This window comes from Microcaecilia unicolor, chromosome 4 (assembly GCF_901765095.1).
Source record: "Microcaecilia unicolor chromosome 4, aMicUni1.1, whole genome shotgun sequence".
Classification (NCBI taxonomy): Eukaryota; Metazoa; Chordata; class Amphibia; order Gymnophiona; family Siphonopidae; genus Microcaecilia; species Microcaecilia unicolor.
In genome coordinates, this window is record NC_044034.1 from 331,787,874 (window position 1) to 331,812,906 (window position 25,033).

Genomic DNA, 25,033 nt, shown 5'->3' on the forward strand with positions numbered 1-25,033 from the left:
GCCTCCCCTTACTCCCCCAGTGGTCACTAACCCGCTCCCACCATTAAAAAAAACTTTAAAAATATTTTTTGCCAGCTTCTATGCCACCCTCAAATGTCATACCCAGCTCACTGACAGCAGTATGCAGGTCCCTGGAGCAGTCAGGCGGACCCAGGCCCATCCCCCCCTACCTGTTTCTCGGTGCATTCTAAACTCCATTCTGGTGCTCCAAGAGCTTTTCTGTGTTCCAAGCCTCGCTCTGGTGTCTCCACTTTGAGCATTTAGATCTTTGTAGTGAGCCGGGCCCCTCTCCTTTCATGTCACAACTGCTGCCAGCCACCTCAAGAGGCAGAGTATGGAGGGTGGAGAACAAGGTGTTAATGATAAAAAATATTTTTCTGTATAAGGAGTTGCTAGCTTTAACATCTGAAGAAAAGTAGAGAAGGTTGGCTATTTCTTTTTGGTATATAGATTTATTTTATGGACTTTTTTTTTGCAAAATGCATACTACCAAAATTGGTTAGGCTCTAGTTACACTAGAAGACTGGAAGACCTCAATAGAGGAGAGGAGGAACAGGGTAGATATGTTACAGATGTTTAAATACTTGAAAGTAGGGTTGCCATATTTTGTCCCCCAAAAAGGAGGACACATGCCCCGCCCCCCACCACACACCCACCACACCCCCTTTCACACCCCACCTCGCCCCTTTTCACACCCTCACTCCACCCCTGCCACATTTTCCCCTCCCCCCTGTTACATATCCCGTCACCCCCCCCCCCTCCCCTTACCTTACTACTGCCCTGGTGGTCTAGTGACCTCTTCAGGGCAGGAAAGAGCCCCCTCTTTCCTGCCCGGAGCACTGCCCTGCATGCATCCTTCCTGTTGCTGATCCTCGGCACTGATTCAAAATGGCTGCCGAGAGTTGAAGTCTCGCGAGGTCACTTCAATTCTCGGCGGTCATTGTGAATCGGCGCCAAGGATCAGCAACAGGAAGGATGCATGCAGGGCAGCGCTCCGGGCAGGAAAGAGGGGGCTCTTTCCTGCCCCGAAAGTGTAAGAGGTCACTAGACCACCAGGGCACTAGTAAGTTAGGGGAGGGGAGGCTAGCAATCTGCCCATTTGTCCGGATTTCTGGACAAACGGGCAGGCTGGCAGGCAGGGCGTCGGCCCGCCCACCAGCCTGCCTGTTTGTCCAGAAATCCGGACAAATGGGCAGATTGGCAAAACCCGCCTGGTTGCCTGGACATGCCCTCAAAAAGAGGACATATCCGGGTAAATCCGGACATATGGTAACTCTATTTGAAAGGTATTCATACAGAAATAAATATTTTCCAAAGAAGGAAAAATGGTAAAACTAGAGGAGAGGAATTGAGGTTGCAGGGTGGTAGACTCACGCGGAGCGTGTTTCCCTACTCCCCCTGCCTACGAAGCAGCTCTCACTGCCGCCCCCCCCCCCCCCGCCGCATCAACAAGCCCCTCCCCCCCTCCCCCACGGCGCATCACCCAAGCCTTGACGCCCCTCCCCCACGTCATCTCTCGCTGGTGGCGGGATAGGGAGGAAAGAGTCCTCATTGCCACCGGGGCCAACAGTGGTGGAACGCGGAGCTTCCGAGTCGTGACTGGCAGTGGAAATAGAGAATGCAAGTACCAAGACGCCGAGCAGCTAGATGACTCTGGTAACGGTGCAGCGATCTCCCACCCCTACCACCAGCTCCAGCCCCTGCATGTCGGTGAGTGAGTGTCCAGTGGCCAGCTTCGGCCTCGCGTCTTCCTGTCAGGACGCTGCGCATGCGCACTCAGCCCGGTCTGGAAATTGGGATGCGCCTCACCCTGTCGAGCTGCTGAAATAATTCACTCATATGCTCGGTCACCCATCCATACATTCACAGATTCATACAATTATTCTCTCTCGGTCATAAAAGAATGCATTTTGCTCACACACATGGTCACACACGCTTTTCTTACAATTACTTCCATATTCAGATGAGCTGCTTCCGCCTCGCTTCAGGTATAAGTGCAGACTTCCTCTTCCCCCTCCCCCACGGCTCAGTCTCACAGACACACACACACACTGTCTCTCTCTCATTCTCTCTCTGACATACATACTCCATCTCTCACACACACATACACTCTGAGGAAAACCTTGCTAGCGCCCGTTTCATTTCTCACAGAAACGGGCTTTTTTCCTAGTTAGAAAATAATGGTATTTTAAAAAACCCTTAAAGTTTTGCATATGTGTTTGCATGTCAAGTGGTGCTTAGATGGCAACTCTGGCTGTATCAACTAAGGCTGGTGCTGGGCTGGCTTGTACAGTCTGAGTCCTTCATATAGCAATCTGGTTATAGGATGAGCCGGAGATCGCTTCAACGGAAACTCCAGTAATTTGGAACATGTGGACAGTGCCAGGCAGAGTTTTACGGTCTGTGTCCCGCAAATGACTAGGCGGATTTGGATAGGCTGGAGTGGACTTTGACGGCAACTTCAGTAGTTGGAACATAAGGACAGCCAGGCGGAATTCTACAGTCTATGTCCCAGAAACACCAAAGAAAGACCATGATCAAGTATATAATATCACATTCATTGTTGATTTAATCTTGAATTGATAATGACTGTGTCGGGCAGACTGGATGGACTATTCAGGTCTTTATCTGCCGTCACTTACTATGTTACTATTCTAAAAGGGAAGGTAGGTGCCTACTTTTTCTAATAGAATAGGCTTCTGTTAACGCCCCTTTATTGAATTACTCTCCATGTGGGTTAGAAGTCATTATCCCACACTCTTCCTTAAACCTGAACACCAAGATGCAAGGCAAAGAAAGAAAAATAGCTTTTGGATGACTGAAACCACAGGACGCTGTACAGAAGCATCTCCCATCTTAGCCGTGAAAGGAGGTCAGTACTTAAGTTCAGGTTCTACAGCTAAAGCTTGAACAATGAAAGCTGGGGAACCAGGTGAAAATTCCATCTCAACCACCAGCTCTCACTTTCAATAAATCACTTCAAATCTCCTCTCTCTGCCGTCAGCTGTAAACTCTTGGGTGAGAAGATATGTGTTATGTTAAGCAACTCTGATCAGAGCTCTAAGATCGTGGACGGTGCCATTTCTTATGTACTTAAAAAACGATTGTCATAGAAACCAGCAAAATGTTTGTTTGTTTTTTAACAATTTTAATACAAAGAATAAGGTGAATGCTATGGAACACTAGTCCCCAGACAGAACGCTACATTCTGATTTAAGGTGCAAGATTTGGTAAACTTCCAAGAGCTGAAATAAATACATAGTCTTGTATTGAGGTAATTGTTCTGGCTCCTGTCTGTATTGACTTGGCTCTTGACTTTAGACACTTGGGTCCAAGAACACACCCTCAGTTCACAGGGCCTGCGACAGTCACTGACTGGAATATATAATGCCAGTGGCCGTAAGTGTGCTTCAAGGACTACAGTCTAGGTGATCCAGCATATGGGGCTGACAAGTGTCTTCACTCTGGTTTTACTAATAGTCTGTAGTTCATTTGTACATACTGTTCTTTCTGCCTTTACTGGTGGGCAGGCTAAAGTGTTGTACAGACTAAGTTGAGGTGGGGGGGGGGGGGTGGAGGAACAAGAATTTCAGATAGGACAGAAACCATTCACATAGAAACCCACATAGCACCAAAAACAAGAAAGGGCAGCAAAATACAAAAACATGATCCCAATTTATATAGCACCTTACAATCAATCAAAGCGTCAATAAAGAGCCATCTCAGCATGAAAGCTAGAAGATTGCTCCAAGCATGTCAGTCAACCAATTCACCAATTTCCTATTGAAACAAAAACGTTTTTATAGCAGATTTAAACTTTTAAACAGGCAACTCAGCCTGAATAGATAAAGGAAGACTGTTCCATGATGCAGGTGCCACAGAAAAAAGGAAGCACTATGGCAGGTGGATTCATAGTGAGCCAGTGCTGGGCCAGGGAGCACCAACTGGAAATCATTCGATGAACAGAGTACCCGTGGTGGGTAGCAGTACAGAGGGTAGGATTATGCGGCCATTTCTCTCGATGGAAAAAGGTGAATAGTGGAGTGCCGCAGGGATCTGTACTATGGCTGGTGCTATTTAACATATTTATATATGAACTGAAAATTCGAACAAGTGAGGTGATTACATTTGCAAATTACACAAAACTATTCAGGAAGACTGGGCATCCAAATGGCAGATGAAATTTACAGTAGACAAATGCAAAGTGATGCACTTTGAGAACAATAATCCAAAATCATAGTTATCTGATGCTAAGGTCTACCTTGGGGGTCAGCACCCAAGAAAAGATCTAGGTGTCATTGTAGACAGTACGCTGAAATCTTCTGTCCAGTGTGTGGCGGCAGTCAAAAAGGCAAACAGAATGCTAGGAATTATTAGGAAAAGGATGGTAAATAAGACCAAGAATACTATAATGCCTCTGTATCACTGTATGGCGCAACCTCACCTTGAGTATTGCATTCGGTTCTGGGCGCCGTATCTCAAAAACAATATAGCAGAATTAGAAAAGGTTCAAGGAAGAGTGACCAAAATAATAATGGGGATCAGGGGCGTAGCCAGCCTTCCATGGGGGAGGGGTCCAGAGCCCGGGGGGAGGGGGCACATTTTAGCCCTCCCCACGGCGCCGCCCCCCCCATCGCCGACATTGCCGCCCCCCCTCCCGCCGCGAACCCGCCGCCGCTGCAGCCTACCTTTACTTTTGCTGGCGGGGGATCCCACTCCCCGCCAGCCGACGTCTTCTTCTCAGTCGCTTCCTGCTCTTCAATTTGTTTGCTGACGTCCTGCACGTTGTGCATTATATGAGCTGAATCCAGTATATGTGGAGATTGTCACCACACTGGTTCACCCAAAACAATAACAAACGCTATTGAAAAACAATAGTAAAAAATATTATGGGCTAGATAGGCTCACCCCATCTCCTGTTTTATCTAGCCTCTTTGCCCCGAGCCCATCTTCTCTCACATTCTCTCCCCCCAGCCATCCAGCAGGCCAGCATCTCCCCTCTTTCTCCCTCAACCCTCTTCCCTGAGCCTTTAATTTGTTTCAAAACTTGCTGGGTGGCGGCAACAATTCACAGGCCCTGCAGCCGGCCTATCTTCTCTCTCTGCTGCGCAGCCTGCCCCAGCGGAAATAGGAAGTTACCTCAGAGAGGAAGGGTCATTGCAGTAGAGAGAGAATGTCGAGCTGGTGCAGGGCAGCGCCTGTGAATCACTGCCACCGCCCTGCAAGTTTTGAAACAAATTAAAGGTAGCACTCAGGGGAAGAGGGTTGAGGGAGGGAAGAAGGAAAAGAGGAGCTGCTGGTCCGGGGGGGGGGGGGGGAAAGGGGAATGGTGGTAGCGAAGGGAATGATGCCGGAGGAGGAGTGTGGCAGACTCAGTGCCTCATTCTAGGACCGCTCCTGTCAGCGGGAGACTTTACCGCTTTGGTGAGAGATGACATGCCAAAGAGGGAGTCTCCCGCTCAATGCAAGAGACTTGTCAGGTCTTCAGCTGTGAGGAGAAGGGCAGATCTGTTCAGAGTTGATGAAGGGGAGGAAAGTTCATCCCCCCCCCCCCCCCCTTCACTGAGTTGTCTGTGGGTGCCCACAGTTCAAATCCAGTTCTGGCTTTGCATTGTGGATAACTGCCCCTCTTATTGAACTCTAGGATGCTGTTAAATCAAGACATGTAAAGGCTATCCTGACACAGTTTGGTTGAAAATTGGCCACAAATTTAGTACCTTAAGGGGCCGTTTTACTAGAACTTAGCGTGCGCTAAATGCTGCACATCATGTTTTATATCTATGAGTCACGTGTCACTTAGTGCACTCTAATGACCATTAGTGCATGGTAAGCTTTAGTTAAAGGGCCCCTAAGGTGCATAAATTTAAGAACTTTTTTTTTAATATCAAACCCTTGCACAAGTGTCAGCATTCTAAGTAATAAGACTGGAATTAGAATGTATGGCAGTAACTGAAAATTTAGATTTACTGGGCATTTCAGAAACTTGGTGGAAAGCAGACTACCAGTGGGAGACTGGGATACCAGAGTATAAAATCTATCAGTATAACAGATAATATAAACTACGGGTGGGGTATCATTATTTAAAGAAAGCACAGAGTTGAGTAGAATAAAAATCTTGCAGGATTCAAAACTGTGCTCCAAATTCTCTGCAGACAGAAACTCCATGTCAGAAAGGTAAAAATACAGACGTAAGTGTATACTACCATATGCCTGACCATGATGAGGAAGTAAACCAGGAAATGTTAACAGAGATTAGAAAAGCTAATAAACTTGGCAAGATAATAATAAAACGAGATTTCAATTACCCCAGTATTGATTAGGTAGATGTTTCATTTGGACATGCTAGCTAGAGAGATAAAGTTTTTGATGCATAAATAACTATTTCATGGAGCAGTTGGATTCGGAACCAACATAAGGGGGAGCTACGTTAGATCTTATTCTCATTCATTTGCAAACCCTGGTATGAGGGGCAATGATGATAAGGCTACTTGGCACTAGTGATCATAATACAGTCAAATGCAGCATAATCAGTAGCAGTTAAAAAAGGAAACTATGCTAAAGAATGTAGGACTAGATTTATTAAAGTGCACTAGTATGCATTAGTGAGTATTATTTACCACTGGTCCTATTTTATGCAATGGGACCTATTCACTAATCATGAATAAGGTTAACAGATATGCATGATTTCAGGCGCTTGTCCTTGACTCCTTCCTGTTTGGCTACCTTCTTTCCCCGATTTTAGTAATGGGGATAGAGGTACTATATTGAAGATTTGCATGGGCATCAGGGCCGGTCAAACCCGGTAAGCGGGGTAAGCACCGCAGGGGGGCGCCTGCCTTCAAGGGCCCCGCTGCGGCGCTGCGCCACCATACCGCGCCGCCCTTGGGGGTTTTAAATCTTTAATTTACCTCCGTCCCAGCAGCCACATCATTTCAAAGCCCTGCTCGTCTCTAGCCTTCCCTCCCTTCGTGAGTTTGTTCCGCAGAGTCCCGCCTTCTGACATCATTTCCTCGAAGGCGGGACTCTGAGGGAACAAACTCACGAAGGGAGGGAAGGCTAGAGACGGGCAGGACTTTGAAATGACGCAGCCGCTGGGACAGAGGTAAATTAAAAAAGACTTAAACCACGCAGGGTGGCAAGAAGAAAAAGGGGGATGTTGGGGGGAGAAGAGGGCGGGCAGGTGGCTATAAATGGGAGGGGGATGGGAGCGAAGGAGAATCGCTGGACAGGGGCAGGATGGGAGAAGAGAGAAAGGAGATGCTGGGGGGAGCCAACTGATAGTCTGCAGGGGGGCACCAGAGACCCTAGGACCGGCCCTGATGGGCATAGTATTGCCCCATCCACCTCTTTCCATGTGGTCCAGCATTCCCCCTATTGCAGTCCATCACCAGCAGTGGCTTAGAAGGACAACCCAAGAAGGAGAAAGAGAGTATGGCATGGGTGCCAGATGCTTTATCGAAAGAGACTTTTATGTTGATGATGGTTTGAAGTCCTTATCTATCGTAGGATAAGCCATTGACTTGTTAAAGAGAATACAAGCAATGTTGGCAGAGGCCAATCTGAGACTTCACAAAATTGTCTCCAACAGTCCAGAAGTAATGGGAACATTTCCTGCAGAGGATCATGCCAAAGATTTAAATGATTTAGATACAAGAGTAGACACCCTCCACAGAAGCCTTGGATTACATTGGGACCTAAAAAAAAGAAGTTTTTACCTTTCAATTCTCCACCCATGAGAAACCATGTACGTGCAGAGGTGTCTTGTCCACAGTTAGTCTGTACAATCCACTGGGGTTTGTGGCTCCAGTCACTATTCAAGGAAGATGTGTACTCAGGGAAGTTTCCTAAAGTACTGATGAGTGGGGTGTCCCACTATCACCAGAAATGCAACAAACATAGTAACAAAGTAACATAGTAGATGACGGCAGAAAAAGACCTGCATGGTCCAACCAGTCTGCCCAACAAGATAAACTCATATGTGTATACCTTACCTTACAAGAATGGGAGAAATGGAAAGAATCTCTACTCTTGAACAACTGCACAACTTATGCACTTACATCCCTGCAGCACTCAGTTCTACCTATCACAAAGAGATCTGCATCTTCTCAGATGCTTCTGAAAAAGCCATAGCTGCAGTGGCCCACTTGAAAGCTACAGATACAAATGGGCTATGTCATGTGTAATTCATTTCGACAAAGCCAAGTTAGCACTACAACCCAATCATACCATTCCATGCTTAGAATTGTGTGGAGCAGTACTGGCAGTAGAGATAGCAGAAATGATACTAAATGAAATGGACATTCAAATAGACACAGTCAATTTTTACACCAACAGTAAAGTCATTTTGGGATGCATCTACAACCAAACCAGGAGATTTTACATGTACATTAGCAACAACATTGAGCATATACGGAAGTCAACATTACCAGAACAGTGACATTACATGCCAACTAACTAAAACCCAGCAGACTGTGCCAGCAGAGCTGTACCAGCATCCCATATAATGGAACCATGTGGTTATCAGGACCAGATTTTCTTCTAAAACCTGGCTACTTGTCTCCAGCTATGGAAAACTCCTTTGAGCTTATAGATCCTGACTCTTACACAGAGATCTATCCAGAGATGACCGTTCTTGCCACCAACATTGTGTCTTCAGTTTATCAACCAGCTGAAGAAAGATCAGACACCTATCACCAAAGTGCCATCAGAGATACAGAACTGCAGATCATCAATGGCAATTTAGCACTGCCTGGGAATTTCGACATCAGACTCCCACAGGAGACAATGGACTGCTTGGAACTACTTTTTTTCTCTGACTCCATCCGCTGGTAGATAGATATAACCCATTTGTCTGGACTGGTCTGGTAGAACTAAAGGAAAGAAAATTATCAGGTAAGAACATAATTTTTCCATCTTATGAATCTCTCATTTATTTCTTCTGTTTTTTGTTTTTGGCACAGACAGGGAGGGAGACCTTGGGATGGCCGTGTGTGAGAATCTTAATGTGGCGAAGGTTGCACAGAAAGAGGCATAACCAGACAAGAAAAGCGGTGTTAACACCTCTATAAAAGTCATTGGTGAGGCCCAACTTGGAGTATTGTGTTTAGTTTTGAAGGCTATATTTCATTAAGGAGATAAAAAGACTTGAAGTGGTTCAGATGAAGACAACAAAAATAAGTATGAGGTTTGCATCAAAAGACATATGAGAAAAGACATGAAAACCTGAATATATAAACCCTAGAGGAAAGGAGGAACAGGAGAGATATGATACATACATTAAAATACGTGAAAGATAATACAAATCTTTTTCAGAGACAGGAAAGCGGTAGAACTAGAGGACAAAAATTGAGAATGCAGGGTAGTAGAGAGGTGCAACATCAGGAAATACTTTTCACGGAGAGGGTGGTGAATGCTTGGAATAATTTCTCAGTCGAGCTGGTAGGGACAAAAACAGTGATGGAATTCAAAAATGCCTGGGATAAAAAGAGAGGATCCTTGTACAGAAAGAGGATAGAATCAAGGGAAACAAATGACCTTCTCAGAGGGGTGCACGTGCAATTGGCTACCCTATTGGGCAGACTGGATGGACCACAAAGGAATATACTTAAAATTCTAATATTCGTCCTTAAGATTCCTCACCCAAGATTGCTACTTTTCCTCTCTTGTGTTTTAATACCCTACTTATCGTCTAGAACACTCAGGTCAATACAACAAAACCTTCTTATGATACCTTCTTTCCAGTGGCACAGCCACAGGTGGGCCCAGTTGGGCACAGACCCACTCACTTTGGGCTCAGGCCCACCCAGCAGTGGTGCATCCTTTCTGTGACTAGTGGGGATCCCCAAGCCCTGACAGATGAAGATTCACAGCATCTCTCCCTCCTCTCCCCTGCTAGTGATCCAGCATCTCTCCTGGTTTCTCAACCCCTTCCCCCACATGTGCCTTTTAAAAACTTCACTTCCAGAGATCACTGGCAGTGAGCTGGAAATTACATACACTGCTCACATCAGTTCCAGAGTCTTCCCTCTGATGTGGTCTCCCCTATATTGAAATAGGAAGTTGTACCACAGGGAAGAATCTGGGGCCAGTGCAAACAATGTGAGTCATTGTTTGTTGTTGGCAGGGCTTTTTTTGAGGGGGTACTGAGTACCGGCACCTTTTCCACTATCTGCTAAACTTGACCCATGGTTCTTGTATTTTAATGAAAGAGCTCAGGTTCTACATACAAATTCTGCCTTGTCATAGATTCTATGGCTGGTTGCAGGGGTCCTGTCTATTGTGGGGTGAGTCCCTCAATTATCACTCCACCCCTGAAAGGTGGCCTGGCATTTGAGTACCGGCACCTTTATTGCTAGACAAAATGCACTGGTTGTTGGTGACCTCCGACTGTGAAGTTTTTATAAAGTACACTGGGGGGGTGAAAGACCAGGATAGACAGTGGAGTTCCTACCCTCGATGACACCCGGGGCGGATCGTCGATGCGCCCCCCCCCCCGGGTGCAGCGCGCTCCCCCCCTGCAAAATGACACCTCCCTCCCTGGCGAAATGACACCCTCCCGGGTGCATGCCGCTGGGGGGGTGTGCCGCGGCGCGCGCCTGTGGGCTCCGAGTTCGCTAAGCTAACTTCGCTGGTTCGCTGCAGCTCCCTCTGCCCCGGAACAGGAAGTAACCTGTTCCGGGGCAGAGGGAGGGAGCTGCAGCAAACCAGCAAAGTTAGTGTAGCGAACTCGGAGCCCACAGGCGCGCGCTGCGGCACCCCCCAGCAGCGTGCACCTCGGGCGGACCGCCCCCACTGCCCCCCCTTGGTACGCCACTGAGGATAGATGCAGGATTTCCAGTGGGAGAGGGGAGGAAGAAATGTTGGACTGCAGGTAGGGGCAGAGAGAAAATTCTGTGCCCACTCAATTTGGGCTCCGGTCTGCCTAAAATGGGCCGTCTGGCCATGCCACTGTTTCAGATATATTCTTCTAGACACAATTTCCTACTCTTTCTTTAGTGTTGTCAGTTCTCCATTAATACCTACTTTTCTGCAGTTGGAATCTTCCTATCAAGCCTTCAAAAAGAGTCTTAAAACATATTTATTTACTGATGCTTTTGGCACAGACTTAATTGACTTCTCTCTCTCTCTCTGCAATAGCTCATACAGCACACTGGGAGCGTTTTGGGACAGCTGTACCTTGGTGGGTCTGGAGGATACATTAACTCTTCTACTTCTCATATTTGATTGTAAACTGCCATGACAATGCTCCAAATGGTGGTAACTGTTTATCTGCTGTCATTTACTATGCTACTATATGGTAGCTCCCATCCTCTTTTCTCCCTTATCTGTCTGTGTTCCTCATGTTTCTGAGGTCTTTTGTCTTGAAATCTTGTTTTAATACTTTTAATTATTATTCTAAACTTACCCCATTTGGCACTCAAAGCATATCACTGAGCCATCATCATCTGCTGTACAGTTTTCCTTAATACAGACAAGGTTGTGCCTTATTTCTTGTGAAATTTTATTTTGTGAGCACTTTGTTTATTTTGAGTTGTATGTTTTTTGTTTGTTTGTTTTGTGTTTGTGTGTGTGTGTGTGTGTGTGTGTGTGTGTGTTTTCTCTCATTTTTAAATCTGGGTAGCTGTTCTATGTAAATTTCTTCATTTAGGTTGTCATGATAGGCAATCTTTATTGAAATCCAGAGGCTTAATATGCATTCCCTTTCCTTCTGCTCCACTAAATAATGCTGCCTAGTTACTGAAGGAAATGTTTCATAATAGTCCTTTTCTATATTTTTGTTAAGCAATTCAGGTAATAATTAATTCTTTGAGATATGGTTGTTCTTTGTGAGGGTTTGTTTGAATAGGAACGATTTGAGGATTTTGTGGAATCTAGTATATTCCTGTATATTTCTTATTTTGGGTGGTAAGGATTTCCACCATTTGGTTTCTAGGTAAGTGAAGTCTGCAGAGTGGATAGTTTTGTAGATCACTTTTTTGCAATTTGGGAGGTGTAGTCTGAGATAATTTCTTGCATCATATTTAGTGTTTCTTTAAGGTAAGTTTATTAATGGTACCATATAGTCTGGAGCTGTGCCATTTAGGATTTGAAAGATAAAGGTATGTAATTTGAAGGTAATTCTCACTTTGACCTTTATTGAGAGAGGTATGGCTGAATGGTTGTGTGAGTTGCCAGTGGTTTAAAAAGTCTGTGGTAAGAAGCCTATTTACTAAGATACATTAGGAGCTTAACTTGAGTTTCAACACATATTAATAGTTAATGTGCTGCATTTGCAGTACAAATTAACTGCTGGGTTAAACATCTAACATGGAAATTCTAATTAGGTGGTGGGGAGTGCACCAAGAAGTTAATGAGGATGTTATTATTATGTATTAACTGTTATCCTGACAGATAACACTAAACAGTTAATATAACCTTCAGAGGTGTGGCTAACAGTGCTTTGGGTTAGTGACCCTGTTGCCTCTCCTAAAGTGCTTGGGATGCTCCTCACATTTACTGCAGAGAGGTTTTACAACTACTGTGAGTTAATCTGTGCTGATAATGCATGTGAACTGCAAACCTTAATATGTTTAGTAAAAAAAAAGCAAAAGCCCCTAAACCAATCATGAACAGCAGAATCAATATATGCATGAAAATAACTATTTTAGGCACAGTAAAGAATAAGCCCTTTGGTTTATATGAAGGATTTTGTGTCCTCTATGGCTTTGTACATTCTGAAAAAAGTCTGCAAGTCAGTTTGAAGCACAGAGTGGTCAATGAAGAATGAGTCTGGTTTGGGCACTCTGGAATGCTTTACTCAGGGTGTTTCCTACTGAAGGACTCTTCTAAGAGACACGAGCACTTTGCCATTATAACACCTGAAAAACTATGCGTCAGCTTCTGAGTGTCTTTATTAAATATGAGATTAGGGGAAGGAAGCCATGGGTCAAGAGGTGCTTCAGGAGAGCAGCAAATGTCATAGACTGCACCCATCCTCTCACCCCCACCAGCCCCGCAGCTTGCTATATAAAAAGCATGTGAGGCTCTGGGAACAGCCAAACAGCTGAGCACAAATACAAGGCAATTGCAGATTTCAGCATTCACAGAAAGATGGGTCCAAGCATCAAGGAATCCTTTACAGAAGGTCCCCCGGTGAGTGTGTGAAAACTTGTATTCTGCTCCCCCATAATACTGCATCCCTCCCATCTGCCTCCCTGAGTTTCTGACAGCTTATACCCAACTTCTTTATAACACTGCACCCCACCCATCTGTCTCCTTGAGTGGCTGAGTGCTTGCACCCAACTTCTCTATAACCCAACTCCCCTCAGGAGTGACTGTGTGTCCATACCTTGCTCCCCCATAACACTGCATCACTCCCATCTCCCCTCATGAGTGTCTGAGAGCTTGTACCCTGTTCCCCCATAACACTGCATCCCTCCCATCTCTTCTTCTGAGTGTCTGAAAGCCCATACCCTTCTCCCCCATAGCATTGCATCCCTCCCATCTCCCCTCCATGCGTGTCTGAGCTGATACCTACTCCCCCATAACACTACATCCCTCCCGTGTCTCCCTGCACGAGTCTCTGAGAGCCCAAATGCTGCTCCCTATAACACTGCACTGCTCATTTCAGGTTCTTCTGCAGGCTGGATCTGAGCCATAAGAATAAATGATCTGTACAAGACCTGGATAATTGTATACAAGAGTTTGTTCCATTACACAATCTGTCCCTTTTGTGAGAAGCTCCTCACATTATCCTGGTGATGCCCCTCTTCCCTCTACGTGAGTGCCCTTTCTTCTGTTACCTGTTGGTATTGTTGCTTCCTCTCCCTCCTCTCTCCCATTCCCCCTATTTCTTTTTTCTTCTAAATTACCTACTGGTATCCCCTATTACATATTGGTGTCTCATTTACCCCCCCCCCCCCCCCAAAAAAAATATATACATACATACAACACCCTTTTCCTGCTATATACCAGGGTCTCTCTCCCCGGTAAAGCTGCCTGAAGAGTCTGCTGACTGTTTCAGATTATTTCTGCTACTAATTGGAGGGGCCCAGACTGTTAGATTCAGGAGCAGATTTTTCTGTGCCACACATAGATTGCAAATATAGTTCTTGCATTTTTTTTTTTTACTTCGTTCTGAGGCATCACTGTATGTAGGATAGAGCCAATGATGTTTCGATAGAAATTGACCATGCTTTTAGGCACTGCGACTAAAGGCCCTGTTTACTAAGGCGCGTTAGCATTTTTAATGCACCTACAATTATCGCACACGTTAACCATGTAGGCACCTATAGGGATATTGTAGGCGCATACATGGTTAACGCGTGTTAAAGACGCTAATGCGCCTATAACTCGACTTAGAAAACAGAGTCCTAAGTGGGCTGTGAGACTCCAGGATATTCTGCCCAAAGTGTCGGCAGTATTACTGTACCTGGACACTTATTTATTCAATGTGAGGAGCTTATAAAAGAGGAAGGATCTTCTCCAGATTGGTGAAAGTCCCTGCTTGGGCAGCAGAATGTCCTGTGGGGGTCTGATGTACTCTCTCTCCTTGCAGGTGTACACTGCGCTGCCAATCCCGAAGATCCCCTGCTGCCCACTCAACTTCAAGAAGTTGTTGTGTGTAGTGCTGTGTGTGGTGGTGGTGGTGATTGTCCTGCTGGGGGTCCTTCTACTGGGGCTGCACATGACACAGAAGCACACAGAGACGGTGAGTGATGTGTCGGGCAGGAGTTTGTAGCAGTTTAACACAGCTGGGGTCCCCAGGCCGGGATCCCTTCCCTCGGCTAATACTGGGCAAATCTGGAGTTAAGAGAGCCCCGAGTCCTATGTTTCTATCAGCTAAACATCCCTCAGACATCAGGGACTAGCCATAACAAGAAACAGTTCAAGCCCATCAAATACAGTCATGAGGATGCAATACTTCCCAACTACTGACGTCACCATCAAAGCCCGAATCCAGCCCATCCCTATCTGACTTTTGCCATTTTCAGCACACAGTGTCGAGTAGACTTCTGCAGTCTGGGTCCTGAAAATGGCATGAGCTGAAATGGACTTTGACAGCAACTTCAGTACTTGTCAGGTAAAGACAGTGTCAGGCAGACTTCTGAAAATGGTAAAGACAGGGCAGGATCAAGTATGCATATTTTATATCACATTTATATCACTTGCTATGAATGTGGGTCTTATGTATGGGGGAGGGGGAAACATCTTAAGGTTGAAATTAGAGAGTAAAATCTTGTGATAGGCATATAACAAATTCCCAGCTGTGATGTCAGTGTTCAATCACGAAGGAGTGTAACCCGCACTGAGTGGCAGGTGTGGCTCTGACTGCCGTGTTGGGCAGACTGAATAGACCATGCAGGTCTTTATCTGCCATCACGTACTGCGTTACTGTGCATGATGACAGAGCATTAATCTCAGTCATGTGCATAATATGTTAGACATATTCTAACACGTTATGCACATGACTGAGACATTTTACACACTTTTTCCGGAGACGGGAAGGCGGTAGAACTAGAGGACATGAATTGAGGTTGAAGTGGGGCAGACTCAGGACTAATGTCAGGAAGTATTTTTTCCACAGAGAGGGTGGTGGATATGTGGAATGCCCTCTCGCGGGAGGTAATGGAATTCAAACGTGCGTGAGATAAACACAAAGGAATCCTGTTTAGAAGGAATGGTTCAGTGGAATCTTAGCGGAGATTGGGTGGCGACGCCGATAATTGGGAAACAAAACGGGAGCTGGGCAGACTTTTACGATCTACACCCTGATCGTGACTGAATAGATAGGGATGGGCAGGAATGTAAATTTTAAGGGCTTCGACGTTAGCTTCAGAACTTAGTACAAGAACAGTGCTGGGCAGACTTCTACGGTCTGTGCCCTGAGAAAGGCAAGGACAAATCAAACTCGGGTATACATATAAAGTATCACATACCAAGTAAAATGAGTTTTATCTTGTTGGGCAGACTGGATGGACCATACAGGTCTTTATCTGCCGTAATGTACTATGTTGCTATATGTTACTATGTTACTATATGTGTATTATCAGTCATGCCTTAGTTGATTTTGCTGACAGATTTTCCAGATGACAATCCGTGGTCAGGAAGGGGAGGAGCTGGAACAGCACTTGTCCATGAACAAGAAGGAAGATGGGGCCATTTTCCACATCAGCACGGGAGCAAACACATCTGCCACGGTGGTGTATGACTACAACAAGGTACATCTCCAACACAGCACCACACCACCACCACACCTTAACCCGTGGCATCGCTGCACAGACTTACCACTCACTCACATACCACAGGCTATATATCATGAAGTTCCACATGCTGTAACCTGCAATCTCTTAAGATCTACAGCAAGTCTCAGGGAAGGATAAGAGTAATTAGAAAGAAAATGATAAAGATGGCTGAAGGATGTTTTCAATGGGGGGGGGGGGGGAAGACTGCTACTCCAGGCAAAAGCAGTATGTCAAATGATTAAACTAAACTAAGCATGCCAACAGAAAGAGGGAGGAGGCTGGAGCAGTAAATATGGACACCACAGGGCTAGGAACTAAACTGAGGGAGTGCAGAGGTAATACAGGGACATAAGAACATAAGCGTCTACATACTGGTACAGACCGAAAGTTCATCAAGTCCAGTATCCTGTTTTCAATAGCGGTCAATCCAGGTCACAAGTACCCTGGCAAGATCCCAGAACAGTAAAACAGATTTTATGGTGCTTATCCTAGAAATGAGCAGTGGATTTTCCCAAGTCCGTCTTAACAATGGCTTATGGTCTTTTTTTTTTTTTTTTTTAATGATCCAAATCTTTTTAAAAACCCTGCTAAGCTAAATGCTTTTACCACATTCTCTGGCAACAAATTCAAGATTTTAATTACACATTGAGTGAAGAAATATTTTCTCCGATTTGTTTTAAATTTGCTACTTAGTAGCTTTATTGCAAGATTCCAAGTCCTAGTATTTTTGGAAAGAGTACAAAAGCGATTCACTTCTACCCGTTCTACTCCATTCAGTATTTTATATACCTCTATCATATCTCCCCCTCAGCAGTCTCTTCTCCAAGCTGAAGAGCTCTAGTCGCTTTAGCCTTTCCTCATAGTGAAGTCGTCCCATCCTCTTTTATCATTTTTGTCACTTTTCTGTATCTTTTCTAATTTCACTATATATTTTTTGAGATATAGCAGGGTGAGAGCACTGATGTGTGGCACTGCAGAGGTAATAGAGGTGTAGCAGGGTCAAATCAAGACATCTATTAACCTCACGGATCTAGGTAAATTATACCCTAGTTCCATTCAACCTCAACAAATCTACTATAGATTCTCATTGTCGCATACAAATTTTAACCTTGCTCTACACAATCTGTAATCAGTTTACTCCAGAATCATGTAAGTCACGTTGAACCTACCAATAGGTGGGAAAATGTGGGATACAAATGCATAAATAAATAAACTATACCACTGCAAATATAATACAGGTACAGCAGGATTAAAAGACTGAATTGAGGGCTGCAGGATCATTTTCTACTGTTTCCACCTGCAGCTGTTGATCTGCTTCCGGCCCTGGCCAGGACAGGTCTGCTACATTACCCGAATGGCCAAAGAGAATATTCCTACTCTGGACACTATCAGGAAAGAGTTCCAGAACCGTAAGGTGAGCTTACTGTTGCACATGATGGGTTAGATTCTCTAATCGCACCTAAAAAATTGGCGCTGAGAAAAAACACGCCTAGGTGTATTCTATAAACCGTGCCTAAATTTAGGCGCGGTTTATAGATATGCCTAAATATTGGCATTGTTTATAGAATATGCCCAACGCCCAGTTTCTGCGACTATTTTTAGTCACCGCCATTTACACCAATGAAAACCTGGTGTAAATGCCGACGCCTAAATTATGTGCGGATCAGGCATATTCTATAAGAGTGCATGTAAATTCCAGGAGCGCCCATGACCCACCCACAACATGCCCATGGCCACGCCCCATTTTCAGATCCACATCTTAGAATTTACATGCATTACTTTATACAACACGCTTAGACATTTGTGTGCATAAATTCTGATTAATGCCAATTAATCTCAATAATTATTTGTTAAGTTCAATTATTGGGACTGATTGGCTTGTTAAGCTAATTCAGCTGTGCACACAAATCTAGAATACGATCAAATTTGCATATACAACTCAAGTTGCACTATATAGAATCTGGGGGGATGTGTCTGATCTGAGCACAGCTCCTGTCATCACTCAGTGTGAGCACTGGAGTGGCCTAACGGTTAGGTCAGCAGGTTGTGGACCTGGGGGACTGGGTTCAAGTCCCACTGCTGCCTAGTGGCCTAGTGGTTAGAGCACCGGTCTTGCAATCCAGAGGTGGCCGGTTCAAATCCCACTGCTGCTCTTTGTGATCTTGGGCAAGTCTCTTAACCCTCCATTGCCTCAAGTACAAACTTAGATTGTGAGCCTTCCTAGGACAGAGAAATATCCAGAGTACCTGAATGCTGAATTCTTTCACAACAAGGTTCAAAAGATAAACCTTGCTTTCTCTACCTTGCCACCTCTCCCTCCACCAGTCTGTTCCCCTCATTTCCTTTCCTGAAGTTACTATTGAGGAAACTACACTTCTCCTTTCTTCCTCAAAATGTACCACCTGTTCCTCTGATCCCATTCCCACCCACCTTCTTAATGCCATCTCTCCTGCTCTTATTCCTTTTATCTGTCACATTCTCAACCTCTCACTTTCCACTGCGACTGTCCCTGCTGCCTTTAAACATGCTGTGGTCACACCTCTCCTTAAGAAGCCTTCACTCGACCCTACTTGTCCCTCTAATTACCGACCCATCTCCCTCCTTCCTTTTCTCTCCAAATTACTTGAGCGTGCTGTTCACCGCCGCTGCCTTGATTTTCTTTCCTCACATGCTATTCTTGACCCACTACAATCTGGTTTTCGCCCTCTCCACTCAACCGAAACTGCGCTTACTAAAGTCTCCAATGACCTATTACTGGCTAAATCCAGACGTCAATATTCCATCCTCATTCTTCTTGATCTTTCCGCTGCTTTTGACACTGTCGATCACAGCATACTTCTCGATACCCTGTCCTCACTTGGATTCCAGGGCTCTGTCCTTTCCTGGTTCTCTTCCTACCTCTCCCTCCGCACCTTAGTGTTCACTCTGGTGGATCCTCTTCTACTTCTATCCCTCTGCCTGTTGGCGTACCTCAGGGTTCTGTTCTTGGTCCCCTCCTCTTTTCTATCTACACTTCTTCCCTTGGTTCATTAATCTCATCCCATGGCTTTTCCTACCATCTCTATGCTGATGACTCCCAAATCTACCTTTCTACCCCTGATATCTCACCTTGCATCCAAACCAAAGTTTCAGCGTGCTTGTCTGACATTGCTGTCTGGATGTCTCAACGCCACCTGAAATTAAATATGACCAAAACCGAGCTTCTCATTTCCCCCCCCAAACCCACCTCCCCGCTCCCCCCGTTTTCTAGTTCTGTTGATGGCTCTCTCATTCTCCCTGTCTCCTCAGCTCGAAACCTTGGGGTCATCTTTGACTCTTCTCTCTCCTTCTCTGCTCATAGCCAGCAGATTGCCAAGACCTGTCGTTTCGTTCTTTACAACATCCGTAAAATCCGCCCCTTTCTTTCCGAGCACTCTACCAAAACCCTCATCCACACCCTTGTCACCTCTCGTTTAGACTACTGCAATCTGCTTCTTGCTGGCCTCCCACTTAGTCACCTCTCCCCTCTCTAGTCGGTTCAAAACTCTGCTGCCCGTCTCATCTTCCGCCAGGGTCGCTTTACTCATACTACCCCTCTCCTCAAGACCCTTCACTGGCTCCCTATCCGTTTTCACATCCTGTTCAAACTTCTTCTACTAACCTATAAATGTACTCACTCTGCTGCTCCCCAGTATCTCTCCACACTCGTCCTTCCCTACACCCCTTCCCGTGCACTCCGCTCCATGGATAAATCCTTCTTATCTGTTCCCTTCTCCACTACTGCCAACTCCAGACTTCGCGCCTTTTGTCTCGCTGCACCCTACGCCTGGAATAAACTTCCTGAGCCCCTACGTCTTGCCCCATCCTTGGCCACCTTTAAATCTAGACTGAAAGCCCACCTCTTTAACATTGCTTTTGACTCGTAACCACTTGTAACCACTCGCCTCCACCTACCCTCCTCTCTTCCTTCCCGTTCACATTAATTGATTTGATTTGCTTACTTTATTTATTTTTTGTCTATTAGATTGTAAGCTCTTTGAGCAGGGACTGTCTTTCTTCTATGTTTGTGCAGCGCTGCGTATGCTTTGTAGCGCTATAGAAATGCTAAATAGTAGTAGTAGTAGTAGTAATGTAACTCACTTTGAGCTACTACTGAAAAAGGTGTGAGTAAAATCTAAATAAATAAATAATGGCCACAGCAGTGGGTTAAGATGCTGGGGATCTGGGTTTAATTCCCTTTGCAGCTTCATGTGACCCTGGGCAAGTCACTTAGCCCTCCACTGCCCAGGTACAATATAATACTAGATTGTGAGCCCATTAGGGACAGTACCAGTACCTGAAAAGAAAATTGTAAACCACTTAGAACTAGGCAGTATATAAATACTGAAAATAAATACAATGTACAAAGCATCCAAAGCCTATACATAGTGAGTGAGGGTAATGATACAAAGGGTCTCTTATGTGTGGAGACCACCTAGGAACATATTTCAAGCTTATTATAAAAGCCCATAGGGGCCTTCCTAACTTTATAAAATGCTAAGGCCAAAGCTGCAGAAATTGTCCCTCAATTGAAACCATGAACATGTATGCCTGCTCAAGACTAGGTATAAATGTTCATGCGTAAAGCACATGTGTGAATGCTTATTTTATAAGCAATACATGTAAATTGTGACTCTTCCCTTGCTCCACCCAAACCCTACCCCCAAACATGCCTACACATGGCTTGCACGCCTTCCTGCTATCGCACATACATTTACACATGTAACCTTTAGGGTAATTTCCTAAAAGCCTTTTGACTTGCATAAAAAGTTTGTTACCCATAAAAGAAAAAACGTTTATAAAATTATCCCAAGCAAGTCCACAGAAAGAGTGATGCAATTCTTCCAAGTGAATATGATCTCCTTCCAGAAAGGAATTTTAAGTGTGCTTTGAAGAGACTGAAAGGTCCAGTTCTTGAACCACAAACATCCAGACAGACGTTGCGTATGGTACTAGAGGGAAAGGTTGAACCACAGCTGCTATGCACTTGTCTAGCTTTCCCTCGCTGACATTATTCTGCAGCCAGGGCAATGTGATGTTCTGCAATGAAGCTGATGCCATCTGTAATACATTGTCAGAAAGCCTTTTCTTGAGCTGCTGTCTTAAGTTGTGGAGGAAGTGGCCTAGTGGTTAGAGTGGTGGACTTTGGTCCTGGGGGACTGGGTTTGATTCCCACTGCAGGCACAGGCAGCTCCTTGTGTCTCTGGGCAAGTCACTTAATCCTCTATTGCCCCAGGTACAAATAAGTACCTGTATATAATATGTAAGCCACATTGAACCTGCTTTGAGTGGGAAAGTGCAGGGTACAAATGTAAGAAAAAAAAAGTTTGCCTTTAGTGTATCTTTAAAGCATTTATTTTGGTTTCCTGTCAACCTTAGCACACTGATAGTGAGTGTTTTGACAAATGGGCTGCTTCTTCTGCCCATCGATGCCAGATGATCAGAGATTCAGTGCTGAGGACAATGGCCTCCATATGGGCACAGCCTTTACTGCAACGATCCTTTAACTTTGTATTGAGGATCTTTGGGGAGAAAGGGTAATGGGTAATACGTTTTGATATATCGCCTTTCTGTAGTACAAACAAAGCAGTTTATATATCTCATCATCTCATCCCAATACAACCCATACAAACCCACAAACATTAACACCCCAGAATACACCCTCCCTATATCAGACAGCCTGAAAATCCTCAGAGTAACAATCGACCGGAACCTCTCACTAGAGACCCAAGCTAAATCCTCCATACAGAAAATGTTTCTCTCAATGTGGAAACTCAAATGCGTGAGACCATTCTTCCCGAGGGAAATATTTCGCAACCTGATACAGTCAATGGTACTAAGCCACGCAGACTACTGCAACGGAATCTATGCGGGATGCAAAAATCAAATCATAAAGAAACTTCACACCGCCCAAAACACAGCAGCTAGGCTTATATTTGGAAAAACGCATTTTGACAGCGCCAAACCACTCCGAGAAAAACTGCACTGGCTTCCAATTAAGGAACGTATCGCTTTCAAAATCTGCACGACAGTTCACAAACTTATCTATGGCCAAGCACCGGGGTACATGACAGACCTCATCGGCCTGCCAACCAGAAACACCATAAAATCAGCACGATCATACCTAAACCTCCACTACCCAAGCATCAAAGGACTCAAATACAAATCCACTTATGCATCTAGCTTTTCCTACCTAAGCGCACAACTATGGAACGCACTACCAAAAGTAGTAAAAACTACGCTCGACCACACAAATTTCCGGAAAGTACTAAAGACAGACCTGTTCAGAAAAGCATACCCCACCGACCCAACATAAAAACCTGGATACTTGCGACACAACGTAACCAAAGACCACAATGGACATATCTTAACTCTTCCCCTCCCTCTCTAAGTTCCTCCAATTGTATTTACCATACATGTAACCCATTCTACCACAATTTCACCTTGTATTGTTCATACCTGTATTTGTTGGAACCGGAATCGGCTAACGCCGTTTACGGTACTATGTAAACCACATTGAGCCTGCAAAAAGGTGGGAAAATGTGGGATACAAATGCAACAAATAAAATAAAATATATTATATGCAGGTACTTTGTCTCTAGTGGGCTTACAATCTAAGTTTTTGTACCTGGGAGAACAGAGGGTTAAGTGACTTATCCAGGATTAAAAGGGCTGCTATTGGAATCAAACCCCGTTCCCTTGGTTCTCAGCCCACTGCATTAACCATTAGGCTACTCCTGATGCTGCTGTTCCAAATGTTTCAGATTTCTTGTGTAAAGCCACCTTAGACCCACAAATATAGAGATGGGTTGTGCAACCGGAGGGAGTGTCTCAATGTACTTTCAGTGTTAGACTGTGTTCTCTGCTAAAATACACCTCACAGACACACTGCACCCAAATAACCAAATTAAAGCAGTCTCTCTACAGCCAAATTATAGTTACTGTGTGTCCTATAAAAAGCCTAAACTCACATTCCCCATATATAGACAAATTATAGCCCTTTATATACGGCCAATCAATCAGCCCCCTGTGTACAGCCAAATTATAGTCCCCTGAATAAAGCCAAACACACAATGCCTACATACAGCCAAACCAGAGCTCCACATGTCCAGTAAAAGTTTTCCAGTTTACTAAAAGCTGATTATGCACTGCCACTTCTCTAACATATGAGGAACGTGTAACTTCTCTTTGATCGCTGAGAAGCCTGGGAGGAACTCTGCAGGCTATCACGTTTGGTATCCCAAGGCAAGTATGGGAGATGACAAGGGATTCTGCATGCCTCTCTCCCCTCAGCTATCTTGCTGGACACCTCATGGTAACATGTATTCAGCAGAGGCTCCCCCCCCCCCCCCCCCCCATTGTCCACACACTCTTACTTTGGGTTATGTATTTAATTTAGTGTTATCACACCCTATGTTTCAGGTGCACTAGGTACGGGCTTGCTCTTGCTTTAACAGAGGAAATATTTCTCCTTATTTTTGTTGTTTTAGCAGGGGTCCGTTAGACGGGGGGATGAGAACGCGGCTGATACTGGCAAGGACCTCTCAGCTGAGCACTCTATGCTGGGCACTAGTGCTAACATCCTGTGTGGCAGTGTTCCCATTTTCTGGCTTTAGAAGGTGCTGGTGAGTTTTGGGAAACAGAGAAGGGGAGTTACAGCGAGGAGGAGGTATCCTCTGCGTAGAGCAGAGCTTTGGGGGGAAAGGGAAGAATGCACCACTTTCCCAGCTCATTCTCCAACTCTGTCATAGTTCATCTAGTCGATGCAGTTGTCTTCCTGAACCACTTTCAACTAAGGCTAGTGCAAGCTGGAGTCAGGAATCTGCCCCAGAATTTAGGAAATCCACTTTGCATTGGCTATTTAGCCCGAAGAGACGGAATGTAAATTTTTAAATTATATTGAACACATTAAATGAAATCTCTTTACCGCATATGCCATTTCCACAATGTCAAAAACAAACAGATGTTTTGTTCTTGAGCCTGACATATACTATGCTATTCTCTTACAGGCTGCGCCTCCCAATATCACAACCCTCCACCTGTGGAGCCATAAACTGTAATCCTCAGTGTACCTTCCACCAGAGATCTCACTGAACTGCTTCAGTTTCCTAGAAAAGAGACAGCCACTTGGTCCTCAGCTTATGTACTTCTTTCTTTGATGAATTATTGATCATTTTATAGCGCACAGCTATTTGTAAATTTGTTAAATATATCTGTTGGGGGATTACCATGAATGGAGCCGATTCCTATGACATAAGATCAATGCCGAAGTTCTGGTTCTTTTCCTCTCTTTATCTACCAATGAAGAATAAAGTTTATGATTACAGAACAGTCAATGGCTATTTCATCATTTCCAGGCTCTCTGTCCACTTACCTTTAATATTACCTTTCAATCCCATCTTCACACCTACCAGTCTAGTCACAAATAGTTCCCTGCAGCACTGGGATAATTTGTGGAAATCTCTCACAGTGGTCGAACTGTTCTGCATATCAGAATTGTTCTCCTCTGATGCGTTTTTATTTGTTGAATCATTCAAGAGAGCAGGAAAAAAGTGGAAAGAAAATGTGTAAACTATCTATAGTAACAAGCAAATGCTAGAAATTACCTATCCTGTTTCTTTGTTTTAGAGATTGGGGGGATTAACTATTGTCACAGCCCTAAATCGCTAGCTCTGTTTCCCAGTTAACTAAATTATGTTTCAAGTAATTTGTTTCAGCTTTTCTGAGTGTCTAATGTGCTACTTTAGCTTTGAGGCTTTGCTCCATCAATGAACTCAGAACTGCTTCAACTC

At 44.7% G+C, this 25,033-nt stretch overlaps 1 protein-coding gene across 4 annotated transcripts; it reads left to right on the forward strand.

Annotated features, from left to right (window-relative positions):
- The first annotated feature begins 13,026 nt into the window (after positions 1–13,026).
- Positions 13,027–24,572, forward strand: SFTPC (surfactant protein C). 4 transcript variants are annotated; one of them, XM_030202001.1, is made up of 6 exons: positions 13,027–13,131; positions 14,537–14,689; positions 16,059–16,199; positions 17,527–17,637; positions 23,732–23,866; positions 24,251–24,572. In XM_030202001.1, the coding sequence occupies exons 1-5, from the start codon at positions 13,090–13,092 to the stop codon at positions 23,855–23,857; spliced, it is 573 nt and encodes a 190-aa protein (XP_030057861.1). In that variant the 5' UTR covers positions 13,027–13,089; the 3' UTR covers positions 23,858–23,866; positions 24,251–24,572. The 4 variants fall into 4 exon arrangements, with proteins under 4 accessions (XP_030057861.1, XP_030057862.1, XP_030057863.1 ...); XM_030202002.1 differs by having other exon boundaries at positions 23,735–23,866; XM_030202003.1 differs by having other exon boundaries at positions 16,068–16,199.
- The last annotated feature ends 461 nt before the right edge of the window (positions 24,573–25,033 follow it).